The 18,480-nt window shown below is 39.0% G+C and overlaps 1 protein-coding gene across 1 annotated transcript; it reads left to right on the top strand.

The window, feature by feature from the left end:
- The first annotated feature begins 2,115 nt into the window (after nt 1-2,115).
- On the top strand, nt 2,116-17,948 carry ammecr1 (AMMECR nuclear protein 1). The gene is made up of 6 exons (XM_014995395.2): nt 2,116-3,592; nt 8,357-8,467; nt 11,188-11,302; nt 12,100-12,190; nt 12,300-12,396; nt 13,416-17,948. The coding sequence occupies exons 1-6, from the start codon at nt 3,132-3,134 to the stop codon at nt 13,528-13,530; spliced, it is 990 nt and encodes a 329-aa protein (XP_014850881.2). The 5' UTR covers nt 2,116-3,131; the 3' UTR covers nt 13,531-17,948.
- The last annotated feature ends 532 nt before the right edge of the window (nt 17,949-18,480 follow it).

The raw sequence follows: 18,480 nt of genomic DNA, 5'->3' as shown, positions 1-18,480 counted from the left end.
AATACCCAACAAACAGCCAAAATTCCCATAAATACTGTCACCTGCAATGTACATAGCAAAAAAAAATTGCAGCAGTCATGCTTTACTTCACTCTCAGTTAATTTGAATTATATTCATCACAAATTATTAAGTTATTTAAAAGAACTATTCACAGATATTGTCACAAAAGATTGTTTTAACTTCAATAATCGCAAAAATCTAAATCACAAGTTATTAAAAAAACGTGTATTAATAATAAAAAACAGGAATAAAAGAAGATGCATGAGAAGATAAATATAAATAAGTACTAATATAAGTACAAACCAGAGGCAAAAATTTTATTAACTGACTGACTCTTTAGCAATTGTAGAGACACAAGTATTGAACCTTGGGGAATTCCTCAAGTAGTTTTTGCTTAGAAAATTTCCTTTAAGAGCAAAAACAGTCAAATGCAGAATCAGAAATTATTGCAGTCAAGTAGCAAAAGCACAAAATAATTCACAGCAGCTGCAGCCATCCAACAACGTTCGTATTCCTTCGATAGTTTCTGTGAAATGCTAGATTGAAAATAATGAGAAAGCTGCAGTCTGGCCTTTTCTTACTATCTAAAAATTTTTGCTAATGAATCATGCATGCTTTATCAGCAAGACCTAACAATAACACACCAGACTGTCCCATGCTGGGAATATCAGATGGTGAGAAACCTTTGATCACTCCATGTGTGTTTTTTTTTTTAATTTATTTATTTTTACTACATTATTATTACATCAATCGCATCAATAAAACTACAATGGCAGTGAGGATTACTTTCATCTCAACCACATCTTTGGCTTGTTACTTGCGGCTGAATTTCGACAGATGTGAGGGGAGGAAATTCGGCCTGCTTCACCCTCTTCCAGTTGTAGCTTCAAGAGCTAATCGGGATGCGGCGGATTGCATTACCATGACATCATGCATGTCTGCAGTCCACTGGTTGCATGAAGAGGATTTTATAGAGAATACACTCTGCTCTGCAGCACTAAGTCGTGTGTACACACCAACTTTATGCTATGCTGAGTTAATGCAGTTTATTATAAGCAACGGTGAGTAAAACTCAAATTCAAAATGAATGTTTAAGAAGCGAAAACAAGAGATTTTGTCCTTTCTTTTATCTGTTAACTTTAGAAAGAATTATGCAATTTCTTGCGTAATTCTTTCTGACTTGCAGCATTCTTATAAATGCTGCTCCACATATGTCACTATTAATGTCATGAGCATTAAAGAAACAAACATTACTTGGTTATTTGGAACTTAAGGAAGATTATGATAAAACTAAATGTGCAATAAAACTTAGCTGGATGGATGCAGGCTGTTTATTCAAGAGGATTATAGGGTACCCTATGCAAACTTCAAACTTCATCGGTGCTAATTTTATTTATTTATTTATTTATTATTATTATTACTATTATTAAGAAGAAGAATTTCCCATACTGCTCCGGTAAACACCGTCTCAAAGCTAAACTCAAGTGGAGCTATGTCACAACCAGAAACCTTAATATATATTCAGACTTTAAGTGACCCAGTAGTGCTTAATGACGCAGTTTTTTTTTTCCAAACAAAAAGTCTAAAAAGGATGGGATGCGTTTGTAAATAAGTAATTTGCAGAAGTATCTTTCCGCGGAGTTAAAGCTGCAAATTCTTTGTTATCTACCACTTTTGCGTCACTACAAAGTCTTGTCAAATTTCCAACAAGAGTTCGATTCTGACATTGGGTCATGTTTTCATAGCCTTTGGGGTATGACTGCTTTTTGAAGGTTCCTAAATGAATATGACGAATAAGAAGAAAATATATATAAATCTTCATTTCTATATCTCCTGCTATCCCGAGTGTTAAAGGCTTGAACACAAAATGCTCACGACAAGATTTTTGACAAGATAATCCCAGATTTGACGGGAACAGCAAATTCACTGTAGTCCTCCTGTGCCTTTTACAACTTCGGGGCAACTGCTTTTATTCGTGCACGCGCACGCACACGTCATGATCGCGCATGCTTCCACAGCAACGAATATTTCTTCTGAATTGCAAATTCAACACCCCCCCCCGTCCCCTCTAAAAAGCTACGCAGTATGAGCAGCAACTGGGCGCAGATCGTTTTCTGAATCCGGTTCCGGCGTGCCGACGACACCGATGCCCGTGCCCACTGACTGATCGCAAGGCTTTTTACCCGATCAGCACAGAACTGTAGCAGCTGACAGGCGGATGCGGAGGGAGGGTTGCCAGACCCGGCGGAATTCTCACGGTCCTCGGACTAGAAGGCTCTTCTGTCCGGATGACAGCCTCCCAACAAACATATGCTGAAAACTTTCAGCTGTCCGTTTGACGCGGGGGTGTTATTTAGATTTACAACCCGGTTCGAGAAGCAGTCATGATACAGGTGCAAACTGTGGGCTAACGGTACTGAAATGACTTGTTCGGCGCTGACGCGATTCGTTGTGCCATGCCAACCCCGCATTGTCAGTTGCCATTTTACTCTGCGTTTCCCCGGCGTTTGGGTTTCCATTATTCTGGGCCTGTTGTGTAATTAGAAGTTCATGAGGCAGTAGCAAACAAGCTGGTGCAATGAGAAGCTACGCTGTCCGAGGAACAGTGCGCAGTTTGTGCTGAAGCTTATGGGTCCTGCGTACTCGAGTCCCCGGCTTCCAGTTGGAGAGGTGTGCTGCGGGACTACAGCGCACTGGCTGTCGGCTACACATCTGGACCGCCTGACTGCTGTCATCTGCGGCCTGATCGGACGGTGTACTCCTTGAACTTGTGTGTTTTAAGGGGGAACTGAGTGAGGTCGCTTTGGGCGGTGTCTTATTAGCAAGGACGGGTGTATATTTGGCTCGGACTTGGGGTGGTGATCCACTGGAACACCACAGTCCAAACCCTGACTGGCTGACTACTCAAGGAATAAACGGCTGTCCAGCTATGAATTTTGCGTAGCCGAGTCACGCATTTTTAAAGGCAACGCTAGAGTGACACTGCAGTCTTCTCGCCACATTGGTTATTTCTTTGCCAGACTAAAAAAAATAAAAGAGTGAAAGTGGAGTATTGTCCGTCGTACGTCTCAACGCAGTGGGATTTCTACGTCTGGTCGGCGTTCCCCCCCACCCTTCCCGCGGTGACGGTTATGGGTCGGAAGCGGTGTGTCGGTGCAGATTGTTCCAAGATGGCGGCCGGGTGCTGCGGGGTGAAGAAGCAGAAACTGTCGGGATCTCCCGGGTCGGGGGGTCCCGGCGGGGTGGGGGCGGGAAGCGGGGTGGCAGGAACCGGACATTGTGGCTCGGAGTTGGGGATTGGCTCATCCGCGACGGTTGCAGCAACGGCGAACGTGAGCAGAGCCAACGGCCTGGGGGGACCCGGAGGTAACGTTAGCGGTAGCAGCGGCGGCACAAACGCTCTGTCCCCTGCCCCGGCCGGCTACTCAACATCCGGCCTCTCCCCGAACCTCAGCCCAGGACCAGGTTCGGGAAGTGGCGGCAGAAAAATGGTCGTCTCAGCAGAGATGTGCTGCTTCTGCTTTGACGTGCTTTATTGCCATCTGTACGGATACCAACCTCCGAGAACACCCAGGTTTACAAACGATCCCTAGTGAGTATTTATGTCTTTTGTTGTTTTTTTGTTGTTGCTCCATTTCAGCTCTTACAGTTGAATTCTCACAATAGCAACTTGTCTGTGAAAACCTTCTACGTCCACGTTTGGAATTTTTTTGTCTATTATATAGAATTCGAATTGTCACGTGAAAGCAGAGCTTAAATTCGGTTGAGTTTAATTCATAAAGCTTCTCCCGATTGTATCTCAACTGAGCAAGTTTTAAGTAGGGCCTAGCGATAGAGGCTGCTCGGGCCTTCTAGCTACTCAAACCGCACGCCAAACATGCTCCTCTTTGCTGAATTTTTGAATAAAATATATTGAATGTTAATGACTGTTTGAGGCACCATGTCAATTTTAGACTTTCCATGAGTATTTGTCAAGAATAAATATTTCACAGTACTTCTAATCTAACTCAAAAGCTTGTAGCTAGTCTTCTTCTCTACTAGCGCTAGCTTTGATCGGTTAGCCATTATTAGCATAAAGGATGGAGCGTTTATTTTTTCTGTTCAGCAACTTTAGGTTGGATAATTTATTGCCGAACATTGAATTAAGTGTATTTAAAAGAGCCCAATGTTTAACTTTAGTTGTGGTCTATACATTTATCTCAAGTAAATTATTGGTGGCATATACTGAGCTTAGCCTTGTTAGCCTTAAGCTACATTAGCTTACCAGCATAGTACCAATGAGCAGATAGCGTCTCATTAGCAATTTTATTTTTTGCGGTCTCCCTCATATATTGACAAGTTAATGGTTGGCAGTTTATTGTATTTTATTTTACAGGTTTTGCTTTTTGTTTAGTCGTTTCCTATCGAAGTAGGGAAGAAATAAGTTTTTCGCAAGCAACAAAGAAAAGATGCTACTTGCTAAGTACTTAGCAGTTCTAAGCTATACTTAATGTAACCGGCATTAAAGACGGACTAACGCCATTAGTAGATAATCAAAGGAAAACAACAAGCCTGTTCAATATCACGATCTGAGGGATCTACAAAATATATTTTAGTATGATAAAAATAATTATAAGATTTGTAAATGTATATCTGTTTCTTTTTTTCAGTAGGTTTCATGTTGAGGCCTCTATAGAAACATTTTGTCCCCTATCTAACATGGTAATATGACACCATGTGACCTAAACGGGTGTCTTACATTTTTTGAAGTATTTCGAAACCAGAGCTCACTTTTTTCCAGAATAAGTAGGAAAAAGTTCATTCATGTGGCAACTTTTTCAAAAGAACATACTCAATGTGTCGTAATGTTTGTTGATACAGACATGGAACAGTGGCAGTTTTTTTGAGTAATGGCGGATGGAGAATCAAAACAAACTTGAAATTAAAAAATTAGCTTTAGTGTAAGACTGGTACAGAATAAACTATGTATTTTGAGCAATACTCTTTTGTACCTCTTGGCACTTTTGTCATAGTTTAAGTTCAACAAGAACCATTTCAAAGTGAACACGTTTTTTAAAAATATGTAACGCTCTTCTATTCTTTTAGCAAGCTAGAATACAATAAAAATGTCCTTTATTGTCCCTCAGTGGGGATATTCTGGTACCATAATTTGCCAATGTTTGCCTAATAAAGTGTCACTGTAAAAGAGCTTGTATTTTATTCACTATATGATAAATGTGAGATTACTGGAATGCTGTAATTCGTGACAACTTTGAGTCTTTGACAGAAAGAAAAAAAAAAGAATCCTTTTAGCAAGGTATTTTCATAAAGCTCCTGACATTCTTTATTCAGTCTTACAAAAACCGACACGATTCCATTAAAATCGTCATCAAATAAAGCAAGGTATGGAGTAAAAGATTGGTATGTAAAAAGTTTTACATTCTTCAGCTTTCCTGGTTTTTGAACAGTAGCATGCATGACATCTGAAGAATTCACCCTGTCAGTGCGTAACGGTGTGCGACTGCAAGGGAAAAGAAATGTGGGTGGACACATTCTTCTGTGAAGGACTGTTTTACCTGAAGTGCTTTGCATACCTCATTTATTAATGTAATAATGTGAGATGTACTACACTTGGGTGAAAACTGACACGGTCTTCAGATTCCACACTTTGGAAAGAGAATTTATACATATATAGTATTCTGTAATTTAAAAATGTTGAGATATTTGACGAATACACAAATCTTTTGCATCTAATATTAGTCACCAGAATGCAAAAAAAATTAAATTTTGATTAAAAAAAATTTTAAGCACCTTTCTAAATGTGTAGCAACACAACATCCATGCAGATCTCTACAAACCTTCAAAGTATTCTTTTTGTCTTTTAGTGCAACATTTAGTGCAACATTTGGTTTGGTTAAAAAAAACCAAACCAAATGTTGGTTTTAAGCACCTTTTGGTTTGGTTAAAAATGCTGCTTTAAATATTAAGTTGAAGAACAGAAGCTTGGGTTTCAGTCTGGTCTTTAATTTTTCCGTTTTCTTTCTCAAACAAATCTTTTTCTCTAAAGAGACTTTCTCCCATTTGGACTCGACGAGCTTTGAAAGCACATCTTGAAACCCAGCCTTCTCCGCAGAAGGAAAAACGTCCCGTCTCCTCGCTGAACTCGAAGCCCTCCCGGACGGGTAACATAATCCGCGCAAGAGGCAGAAAAAGTCGGATCCGAAGTGTTAACAGGAATTTTCCACAAGCTCATAAAGTCTTGGGAGTAATTTAGCATTAGGAGCGTTTTGTGGTTGGGGTGGAGGCGCGGAGGGGAACAGTGTTGGGTGACTGAGAGCCGGTCACGTTACCCAACCGTCACAGTATCGCCCCGGACCAAAAAGATCCGTCAACGGATGCATAACAAGCTAATTCCTGCTGGATGTGTGTGTGTTTGTGTGTGTGTGTGTGTAAGCTCCATCCGGTCGGAGGAACTCGTGAGTACGCTGTGCGGTGTCCTCGACATGTCCTTCACTCGGGGGGTGGTAGCTTGTCAAGCTGAATTATTGAAATGCTCTGACCAACTCCAACTTTGGTCATAGGCATAATGCTCTCTGGTGTTTGTGAGAAAAAAAAAAAAAAAAGAGTCTCACATCGTTACAGTTCTGTCATGTTTTTAGTGATTAAAGCAGAGAAGAATTTCCTATTTTGAAATTTTCACGTGGAAACATCCCTAGAATAGTTTATTTTTCTTATTTAGCTTTTTTTTTTTAACGCATAGCAATAACAAAAAAGGGAAATTGACAATGCAATCATTATTAAATTGATTTATCCACAGTTTGAGCTCAAAAAACTAAGCAAAAGACAAACATTGTTGTTAAACAGTTGCTGACCTTCATCATATGTGTTGTAGGCATGTATATCTCCATAAAGCCACTGCAGTGATGTAACACAGAGTGGCATGTCACATGCATCTTGTGGGAAGCAGAGCAGATTTTCCAAGATAACGTAGAAACAAATGTGTAATGAAATTCTAATATAAAAGTACCTGGTTAATGTTTCCTTGTCACTAAATGTTTCCAGTGTTTTTAATGTGAACTAGTTGTTGCTTAGGAATATTTTTAAAAAGAAAGTAGATCAGTTTTTTTTTTTTTTTAAGTAACTCTTGACAGTTTAATATTAAGAAGCTCAATTGTAAATGACTTATCAGTACTACAAACTTGGGAGCAAATGGGTTTAATTGTGTGTGTGTATATATATATATATATATATATATATATATATATATATATATATATATATATATATATATATATGAAAAAATCTTCAAATGAATGACAGATTTATTCTAAAATAAAAATATATTCAAAATTGAACTCTTCCAAATGAGGGGAAAAAAGGTGTGTCATGTGTAGGCACGGACTGGAATGAGATTTTAACAAGTTTTAGAACATCAGCAGCTGCAACAATGTTTTCTTGAATATTTATCAGTTTTTAATAAACAGTGAAGCTGAAATGCAGCTTACATTTACTGGGGGATTTTTACTTAAATGTTCTTGGTGCGCTTTTCTAGTTTTAACACAATTTTATTTAATTATAATGTGATATTAAGTTTTTGCTCCACCTTGTTTTATTGACTGAAATATTCCCAAAACAAAACTCGTCTCTTTTGTAAAAGCGTAAAACGTTTGGTAGCTTTCTCTCAGCCGCCTGACTGGCAGTGCGCAGCCTTTTCATTCTTGAAATTGCTATCACACAGAAAGAGAAATCGCTCTAAAATGTATTCTGGTGAGATAATAAAATTTAAATCTTTTTTTTTTTGTTATTTTTGTTTTCGTTGTTCCATGCTCATGTTGCACTTTGCATAATTCCTCCTCCAACACCACTGACATGAAACTTTTTTCCTGTTGTTGTTGATGTTCTCTGCTCAGAAGCGGTATTTTGCTGCGTTAATGCAGCATCGCATTGGGCTCTTCATTGTCATTCATGGCTTTGTTTAGACATCAGACAGTGATTAATTAGCTATAAATGTAGAGCCACTGCAGGGGCTTCAGTTGGGTTCTCCTCAATCAGAAGTTATCTCAAAATAAAAGCTGGAAAAATCTCAGTTACAGCATGAAAGAGGGGAAGGGGGGGGGTGAAAATTGGAGTCAGACAAAGAGAGTTGGTTAAGCAGGCGGCCCAAAGCAATGAAGGAAAGACTTTGATGGAAAATGATCCATCATGATGAAAGACATTAGAGCTAGTTCCATCTCATGTGAGTAAAGATTCTGTCGTATTTAATAAAGAAAGCAGCAGGCGCTGACGTACTACTGGAGTGTGTGTTGACATCTTTTAGACTCTGTAAATTAAATGGATCACTCTGATTTTTTTCTTTTTTTTTCTTTTTGTCTTTCAGCCCGCTGTTTGTCACATGGAAAATAGGCAGAGACAAACGGTTGAGGGGTTGTATAGGTACATTTTCTGCCATGAATCTGCACTCAGGACTCAGGGAGTACACCCTTACTAGGTAAGCAAATGCGGTCGAAATGCATTATCTATAAGATTGATTATAAATTGGTCTGTTTTTAATGGTCACATTGATATCTGTGGTTGTAGAAACCAACCTGTAGTAGTAATTCAGTTTGTCAGGGATCCCCTCAGTGTATTATAAGCCTGGCGGGCCACCAGGATTTACTTGTGCCCCCATCAGGCTAAGCATTGCTTATTTATTTAAGTCTTTTTAAAATGTTTGCATATTTTAAGACTTTATCATTGGTGTTCAGGTGTTAATCTTTCAATAACATGATTATCAAGTGATATTTTTAAATTTCCTGTCAACTTTAAACATTTTTTAACTCAAAAAGACGATGGATGAATGACTGCCCTAGCGCCCAAACCCAGGGCTAGCAAGTTTTCTGGGGGAAACCTTGAGTTTGTGCTTCAGCCTGTGTTTCTTTACACTAGTAAAATATGTCGGCAACAAATCGACTTTCTTAGTGTAAATTTGTGTGGCGCCCTCTACTGTACAATATTCAGTTTAAATGTATTCATTCAACTAGATCAGTGGTTTGCCAAACATTTGACATGATCTGTTGAATAAAAACAATTTATAATTTTTGATAAAGGTCCACTTCAGAAATGTGTCTAATTTTTTTTAAAGAAACTCCTTTTTGCTATTTTTTGAGTTTTAAAAGAAGATGGCTATGTTTCTTTGTATGGGATGTTTGCGGGGAAAAAAAAGGATTTACAAAAAAATATTTGTCACGGTGGAAATTTAATGCAAATAGTACTTGAAACAGCAAAAAAAAAAAAAAAAACCTAAAACTGAAATTTGTTGTATCTACATTTAAAACATTGATGAGTTTATCACTTTTAGTCAAAGTTATCAAGAGGCATTGTGTAAAGTCCAAGAAGCCACTTGTGGTTCCGTAGCCGCATGTTGCAGACCCCTGAACTAGATAAAAGGCAACAAAAGAAATGTTCCTGTTGTTATGAAGACAATAGGAAATAAAACCGTCCTGCATGCTGGCATCTCCCTAGTGTTGGGATTGTCTTTCTGCAGCACCAAACATGCAGTTGAGAATTTCAGTAGCATAGATCCAGAGCCAGATGGCGTGGGGCCCCACCGAGCCCTGCTCTCCGCTGGATTAAGTCTCTCTGTCATAAAAACATTGAATCACCTCTCTGGTGCCTTTAATTTAATGCAGCCCGTACAGCATTAAATGATTTTCATTCTCAGTCTAATTTCACAGCGAGATCTTATGATTATTAATCTGCGTCCCCCCGTTCTCCCCACAGATGTAGTTGAGCTCGGTGATCTTTGGATTAGTAGTGCACATGGCCGCCTGCGTGCAGTGCCTGTCACTTCCATGTAGATCTTTCTGCAGACTCACTGTAGTTCACGCAGGGTCCAAAATTAACACCAGCCAGGAGCCAAAATGCTGATAATATGGTGAGAAAAGCAAAGTGTGGCCTGGTAAGTAGCTTGAAGTTACAGGCCTTTAATCACTTCTTTTTTTTAATTATTATTATTTTTTGTTTTTCTAATCCTTCCCAGTTGAGACTTTATGATCCTCCCTTCCCACCATCTTACTCCTTGATGGCAGTAAATGGGATACGGTCACCGTAGTAACCAGGAGGTTAATTTGCCACTAGGTGTTTGGAGGCTTTTGGTGTTTTCAGGCTGCTTGAAATCCTTGAAAATGCTTGAATTTCAACTGGATGTTTTCAAGGTTGGGGAAAGTGCTTAAATTTTAATTTTTTTAAAGTCCATTTAAGTGCTTGATATTCAAACTGCACAGTTTAGTAATATTTTGCAATCTAAAAGTCTAAATTTGGAAAACATTTACAGTTGAAATCAGGTATTTTCATTGAGATAAAAAGGCACATTTTTTCACACTGTGAAGTTAAATCAGACAAAAGTTTTCTTATTTTTGGTTAATTAGAATTAGAAAATTATTTCTATTTGCTAAATGTCAGGAAACTTGGCAAAAATATTTGGTCACTTTTTTGTATGTTGTGTTTAAGCAAAAGTCATTTCCCTTAGGATTTAAGGTTTTTAATATAATGAATATTTATTATTCCTAATGACTCAATAACATGTTGATCTGTGTAATTGAAACAAAGGTCATAGTTCAACAACTTTATTGAAGTTGAGGGATTGTTTTGTGTTAAATGAGTGTTTTGATCTCATCAGTCAGCTCAACAGGGTAAGTGAGAGATCCATTTCAAAATAAAATTTTGTTATATTTTAGTTCACTTTGTCCTTGATGCAGAACGTAGAACACGATCACAAGACGGTGTTAACAACTGTAAGAAATTGTGTTGTATAATAGCGAATTGAAACTGGAGATAAAAACAATACAAATGAACAAAAAAAGGACAAAGTGCAGTGATGGAAAAATTTGACAACTTAACTTGAAAATCTTGAGTTTTACTGTGGGGAAAAATGTACGAACCCGGATGTAGGGTCTAACCGAGCAGCTTCATTAGAGAGGAAACCTCATTTTTAAAAGCTGCATATTTAGTTTAACGTAATGTCTTCAGAAGGCTGACATAAGAAGACCTCTTTTGTCAAACTCTCAAGTACGAGTGGTTTGTGTTGCATTTTCTGTCACTGGTTCACTGGTTTTGATCTCATCAGCAGGAGTCTTGACGTTCACGTAACAATCAAACACATCGGATTGTAACACCTTTCATCCATGTGATCCTCTAATGCTGCTCGCCTGTGTGACTTCCTGTCTGCAGTGCCCTTAAAGACAGCCGCTTCCCCCCTATGACAAGGGATGAGCTGCCTCGCCTCTTCTGCTCAGTGTCTCTTCTCACCAACTTTGAAGACGTCGGTGATTATCTCGACTGGGAGGTGAGCGCTTCACAAAGCAGTCGGGTCACGTTTGCGAGAGGTTTTTTATTTTTTTTATCTGAAGTCGCCATGCTAATTACTTGAAGTTATTCTGCGGGGAAGTCTTGTGAAATACCAAAAAAAAAAAAAGCTGAAAGTAAAATGCATTACCATTGTGTTTGTCATGCTCCTTAGCAAGTCTAAAGAAGCTAGTGGTCGGGGTTTATGGGCAGGTGGACGGACCCAAATAAGACAATTTGAGAAAACTTGTTTGAAGCTGAGAAAGATTTTACACTGGGAAGGTTTATATCAAATTAAATCAATGTGTTGCTGGCCCAGTCCAAGTCCAGACATAAATCAACTTGAAAAGCTGTGTGGCACTTCCTGTCTAATAAAGAAGCTGAACTGTGCCGGGAAGAAGAATCGACTGTTTGTGTGGATGTGTAAAGGTGGTAGAGATCTCAAAAGACTCCCAGCTTTAATCATAATGAAATGTGGCTATAAAAAGTGCTGCACGCCACACTTTTCAGATTGTTGCTTTTAAAAAGTTTACAAACCTATCTTCACCTCTGTTGCATCCGCTGAGGTTCATTGCTGTAAGGTGATGAAGTTCAAAGGAACCGTACGAATACTTAAGGAAGTTAAACACCATCTTAAATTAGCTTAGGTGCTAACACATTTATAGTCATTTCCATTCATAAAACCGCCTCCAATCAGTTGTTCAGAAGTTTGTTTTACAAGTCTAAAGCAGACGTGAAGCAACTCTGACTTTGTAACGCAACGTTCTCTTTGTGTTTGGCTCCTCTCTTTGCTTTTAGGTGGGTGTTCATGGTATAAGAATAGAGTTTTTCAATGAAAAAGGATCAAAGCGCACCGCCACCTACCTGCCAGAGGTTGCAAAAGAGCAAGGTGAGCATTTCTGTGCCGTCAACTGAACAGCCTCTCCTGCCTTCAAACAAACTTCTGTCAAAAGAATTGCACTGTTACATTTTCAATTATTATTTTTTTATGATTCTAGGTTGGGACCACATTCAAACCATAGATTCCTTACTACGAAAGGGAGGTTACAAAGCTCCCATCAGAAATGACTTCAGGAAGACCATTAAGTTAACCAGGTATAGTTGGTTCTGTTTCATCAGTATTTGAGTGTGTTGGTGTCGTTCCCTACCCATAGCAACACATTTTCACCTACATACCTGTTTGCTGACAGTAGAAACTTCAATCTAGCCAAATAAAGATGCACAGCGAAATGGAAAATCACACTTTTATTTTTAAATAATTAAATTTAATCATAATAAGCAAGACTTTAAAAATCCTGTGACTTAATAAAGAAAAAAAACAAGCACATCAATTCTTCTAGACCAGATAAACTGGAAAGAATTTACCCAAAAAATTAGGAAACAGTTTTTAAGACAAAAAATGTGCCACTTTGTTTCATTAAAATTGTTGCCGAGCGTATACAACAAATTCACAGCATTAAATTGAGAAAAACAGTATTGACTTTCTAATGCCTACGATTGAGATGACTTAAGATTTCACCAAAAACCCTGAGAAGTTTGGGAGGAAAGAATCTGGTGGTGAGTAACGGGGCATCCGTGCGTTCTTGAAAAGTCTTAAATGTATGTATTTAAAATTAAGGCCTTAAAATGCCTTGAACTAATTTGGAAAAGTAAAAAAGTTGGCTTTAAATACGTTAATTATAGGTCCTAAATGGTTGTGCTGACTAGCTTATCTTGTATTTTCTATGTAATTTATTTTTCTTATGGGATTTTTATGTCAGGCAAACGTTTTGAGTCGTCCGACTTATCCAGGCGGTTCAGGCTACCGCTAACTAGCTGCAAGTTTAAATTCATTGCCAGTTTGCTGGACGACCTTCTCCTTTGGCGCTGCCTCCCTCCTGTTGCGAATCCGTACAAGGCTACGTCCATACTGCGCAAAAACAAAAAGGCATGGCACTACAACTATGTGAAGTAAACACTTGTCGTTTGTACATCTCTGTTCTGATACAGGTCATAAATTTCATTCGTGGTCGTCTTAAAAGTCTTAAACTAGAGTCTGTGAAACCTGCAGAAACCCCTTCCGTCATGTCAGCTTGTAAGGACAGACTCTCGGATTTCCGTCTTCTCTGTTTCAGGTACCGTAGCGAGAAGATGACGATGGGTTATGCAGAGTACATCGCCCACCGCCAGCACCATCACTACCAGAACGGCATCGGGCACCCGGTGCCGTCGTATAACCATTATTCCTGACAGCGAGCCGCATGACCAATCATTGGACCTCTCCGCGGACCTTTTCCCAGGAGAGCCCGCCCCCTCCTGGTCTAGCTATTTCTACTACTGTACCATTTTATGATGTTAGTTTCCGTTGCCGTGCTGGCCGTCTCACAGACGTTGACATGGCAACGGGTGGCAATGAAGCATCGTTCGATTATGGCGAGAAAACCATGTTCCTTTTGTTTGCCCATGGTTGAGCTTTTGCAGCATATGTATACCTATATCTATAACCCCCTCCCTCCATTCGTTCATATTATTTTTGGAAAAAATAACCAATATTAGATTTTCATTAATATTGCGTCTTTCAGCAAAGCTAATCAGGTGTTTGATTCTGTGGATGGAAGCGAGTCTCCTTGGGTGGATTTAGGCTTTGCTACACTTTTACATTTACTAACCCTTTTTATTTTTATCGTCTAACTTGTCGTTTCTTTTACTTCACTATCCAGACATGTAATATCATGTAGCAAAGGCAAACTGCAGTTCCAAAAGGCTGTGTCCTCACTACTTTCAATTCCTCTCAAAAACTTGACTGCCGAGGTCGTGCTGGCCTTGTAAACGCTCGTCGTGTCGTAGTTGGAATTCGTACGCAGGATGCGTGTACTCCAAAGTGTAGATAGGATTGTGACGCCTTTTGATCGGCTTTTGCTGATGCGGTTTATTGATTTGCGTCACAATTGTGTGTGTGTGTGTGTGTGTGTGTGTGTGTGTGTGTGTGTGTGTGTGTCCGTCACTGTGTGTGGATTATAGGCTCCACTTTGTCACAAGATGGAAAACCAGTAGAATAAATTAGAAATTGGGTTTCAGCTACAGGTTCAGCTGCATTTGTTTGGCTTTACGTAAAATTTTAAACTTATTTCCGAGGGTTCATTTAGACTTAAGAAGGTAGAAGAACAAAAAAGATGTACATGAAGCTTTTGTTTAATTAAAAAAAGTGAGTGTTTCTTTGTTTTATTTATATTTTTTCTGCGTTTACTGACAGGGAGTCGCGCGATAGGGACGTGCTAAAACAATTTAAAGCCATACTCCATCTTCCACAGTTTTGTCCGTTATCAGTGGCGTTGGGTGCTAAAATGTTGAGACGTTGCTTCAGTCCGAAACCCCGACGCTTCACTTAGTTCCTCGTGTCATCGTGAAAACTTCGTCTTGCATTTTCCAATTATTAACCATCGTCCCGCAGAGTACGACGTATGTTTAAGAAGAAAGGAAAAAAAAGTCGCACACAAACAGAAGTGATTTTAACATGTTTGTGTCATTTAGAAGTGCATGTCATAGTGCGTAGTCGTGGATATGGCGCCGCCGCTGTTCCCCCTCACTCCCGTTGATCCGCGTGTCCGCAGCACAGGGAATGTTCTAGTTTCTGTCTGTTTCAATCAGAAGGTTACAGGAAGTGTAATTTTCTTTTTTTGTTTTAGAAAAAGAAAAAAAAAGCCAGGGCTTTGTAAAGCCGGTTCTTATCCAAATATTACCCAGGTGTGACTTCGATCCACACACACTGCTAGTTAGGCGTACTTCAACGAATGTTCGATCTGTCGAGGATCGCCAAGTTGTCGGTCTGCGTGTTTCTTTTGCAAACTGGAATTTTATTGGGGTTTTTTTTTTTGTTTGTTTTGTGAGAGATTCCTGTTACTTGACCAACATCTTCTGTCATAACAGCCTTTTTGTAACTGACAGGTTTTTTTCTTTTTTCATAAATTCTTTTCCTTTATGCAAAAATGTCAAGGGCTTTCGGCAATCCATCCACAGTAACCCGAAACGATCCAGATTTCCAGTTGTGTTGCCTTAAGTTTTTTTTTTATAAAAAGAAACAAAAAAACAACAAAGAACGACGGACCAGGAGAAAGTCGCTCTGAGTGCATCCTCTACTTGAACGGCGTACAGGCGCGCTCGTCGTCCGGGAGACTCCGCATGCTTCGCTCCATATCCTACGCGTGGATTTCACATAATCAATGTTAAAGTCGGGCACCGTTAAAAGTTCCAACCACCAGGGGTCAGTGTTGCGGCCGTAGGAAACCGTACCGTACACTACCACAGCAGAAGAAGCCGCAGTCAGGCGCCTACTCTCCTGGTCCGTCGACTACAGCACAACCTGAATTTTTCTCTGCTGCAAAACCAAATTGACCATGCTCTTTTACATATATGTCTTTGTATACACATGCAATGTATTTAGTTGCATGTATGTATGAGTATGAGACCTATGGTTTTATCCATGATATGCTTGATCTATGGCTTAGACACTCTTATTAACCATTAAGAGATTTAAAAGACAAATATGGTGCTATCGGACCTCATATTGGGGTGGTCACATCTCGTGACTGGTCATGCGGACTCATTGATCATATCATATATATACTTAATGATGCGACATGTAAGATTTTCTCTGGAGTTGCGTTGCTGTGCGAGCCAAGTCGTGGTGAAGGATCCGACGCGGACGGAAAGCTTTTTGTTGAGGTGGACTTGGGTGATTTTTTTTTTTTGTGTTTTTGTTTTTTTCTTTGGGGTGTTGGATCATTTCCACTTTGGGAAAACTGACATTCTCTCTCGTAATGAAGAAAGACTCCACAGGCGCTATGGAATGTACTGTTAACGGTCACCAGGGGAATTGAACAGCGATGTGTAATAGGAGAAAATCCTACATGTTAACCTTTTTACAATCCTTGATATATGCAGATCTGTTCAACAGGTGTTTTTTTTTTATTTGTTTTTACATTTATGTTGTTTTTTTTCCCTACCAGTGCAAGTCAACACTTTGCAGGTTTGAAAGGACAAGAAGTCACACATTTTACCTTCTGTCCCTTGATTACTCCCTTCACTGGCCCAACCTCATGGCCTCGTTTGTCAACGTGTGATGCATGTCGTTCACTGGCGAGATGGCGGGAAGATCCGAGGTTCCCGTTTTATTTTATTTTTTTACTTTTTTTGTCTCTCTTTTTTGGGAGGCTTTTTAGCTGCTGAATCGGCTAACCACCTCCAAAAGGGCAACGTTTAAGACGTTAACTAGCATTAGGTCCTGTTGAGGTCGTTTCAGCCTCTCTTTATTGAACTTTACCTCTACAGAGACATAGATTTTAATTTTTTAATTTTTTTTTTATCTCTTCTTTTCCAGTGCGTGTCCGCACTGGTCCGACATTTTCGAATCACTGATACCTCAAGGAATCGTAAGGAACGACATCGGTAGACTGTTGTAGCAGATCGCGTGTTTTGGTTCCCATACCAGGGTTTGGAGTTCAGCCTCGGCATTCCCCGCGCGGCCGCCCCCAGCGCCGCGCCGCGCGGCGTGCTCAAGCTCTTTGTTACCTTCGTATGTTCGACCGAACCAAAGATGCCAGCGGCCATGCTCAGATGCTGCTTTTTTTCAGGCCTGGCTTCCTGTCCTTCCAAAAACAAGCCCTGCTCGTAACTAAATGTTTCTTCTTCTTTTTGTCCTTTTTTTTTTTTTTTTTTGTGCGATTTGTGACTTGTTAAGCAACCCAGTTCTTCAGTGAATTGTCATTCTTTCCGTCTCTGAAGCCGTTTGTGGCGTCAAGATGGCAAAAAATGGGTGCAAATTGTTACTTGTTTTGTTATTATTATTGCTATAATTTCTTTTTTTTTTTTTTTTTTAATGAAAATCCCATGGTGTGCCTCCTAGCTTTATGGGTTTATAAATGTTTGTTTTCCCCCTAAAGACCAGCAGTTATACTTTGTATAAAATATGGATTTTTTTCCTTATTTTTTTTATGCCATTAAAGATGAAAAAGCCTGTTTTCTTTACTCGACCCAGTAGCTGCACTGGTATACAATCGCACTGATAGAAGAATCAAAAGAAAAAAAAGAAAAAAAAAAGAAATAAGTGAATCAATAATAATGATAATGACAAATAAGAACTACAATAAACTTGTGTTTAAAGCTTTTATTAAAAAAAAAGTAAAAAACAAAAAAAGACGATTTAAAAAAAGAGAAAAGACTGTTTTTGTACATCAAAATAAATTTTTTTCAAAGGAATATTTTGGATCTAGTTTCAAAATTATTTTAGTGGTTTTCTATGTTCTGAAAATTTTTGAGACACACTTCTGAGACGTGTCGCTGTATAAAATGACTTTCTTTTGCAGTGGCCTGATGGGCTGGGAGGGTTACCTGGTGTAACTCCTCATACCAACTTTTATTTCCTTTGTCAATTTTTGGATCTTTTTTTTTCCCTCTCTCTCTCTCTCTCTGCTTTAGTACTCTGAAAAATTGTTGATGGGGAAAAAAAAAAATTATGAACTGGGAACTTTTAATTCCATCCCTGTAGAGCTAGAATCCCTCTTCCTTTCCAACTGAATTGCTGTTTAGTGTGACGGAACTCCGAAACGGGCATTTATGATCGTATGACTCCAAAAGAAAATAAAAAAAAGTACATAACGCGAAAAAAAAAAGGTTAAAAAAAATAAAATTGTGAAGAAGGCTGAAAGAACATATATCGATGGGTTATCTGTAAGCAATGGCTGTGAAGATAATGTAGTTTTAAACATTGTTACCTTTTAAAATCATTTATTCAATAAAAAAAAAAACCTCCAAATCAGCTAAAAACGTGTCGTTCCTCTTGTTTTGCAGCACTTCTGCCCATGAGGCAGGGGAGAGGTGGGTTGGATGAAATGTTACTTTTTCCAGTTGCTGTTGAAGCAGCTTCACAGCAGGAAGTTTACCATTTTTAGTTTACTATCAAAATGACAACCGAGTCTTTTTAACGAGGTATGTATTGATCAAAATGTATTGCAGATAAAACTCTTGAAGCTTTAAAGAAGTGGTGGGCTTGATGTGAAACTGATACATGGGTTAAAAAAGGTTGGTCAAAACAAACTGAGTGGGAAGAGACCAGCAAAACTTTGACTTTCACTTAATTCTGTCTGAAAACCTTCATTTGCTTTTGCCTTAACTGACTTATTTTCATTCACACTTTAAAATTAA

The sequence above is a fragment of the Poecilia mexicana genome, unplaced genomic scaffold, assembly GCF_051168715.1.
Source record: "Poecilia mexicana isolate PSO_F unplaced genomic scaffold, ASM5116871v1 scaffold_14, whole genome shotgun sequence".
Taxonomy (NCBI): domain Eukaryota; kingdom Metazoa; phylum Chordata; class Actinopteri; order Cyprinodontiformes; family Poeciliidae; genus Poecilia; species Poecilia mexicana.
This window is presented reverse-complemented; position numbering and strand designations above follow the sequence as displayed.

Coding starts and splice junctions, on each gene's coding strand:
- ammecr1 (XM_014995395.2), top strand. CDS start 3,132: ATGGGTCGGAAGCGGTGTGTCGGTGCAGATTGTTCCAAGATGGCGGCC. Junction 12,191..12,299: donor AGAGGTTGCAAAAGAGCAAG/GTGAGCATTTCT, acceptor TTATGATTCTAG/GTTGGGACCACATTCAAACC. Junction 12,397..13,415: donor AAGACCATTAAGTTAACCAG/GTATAGTTGGTT, acceptor TCTCTGTTTCAG/GTACCGTAGCGAGAAGATGA.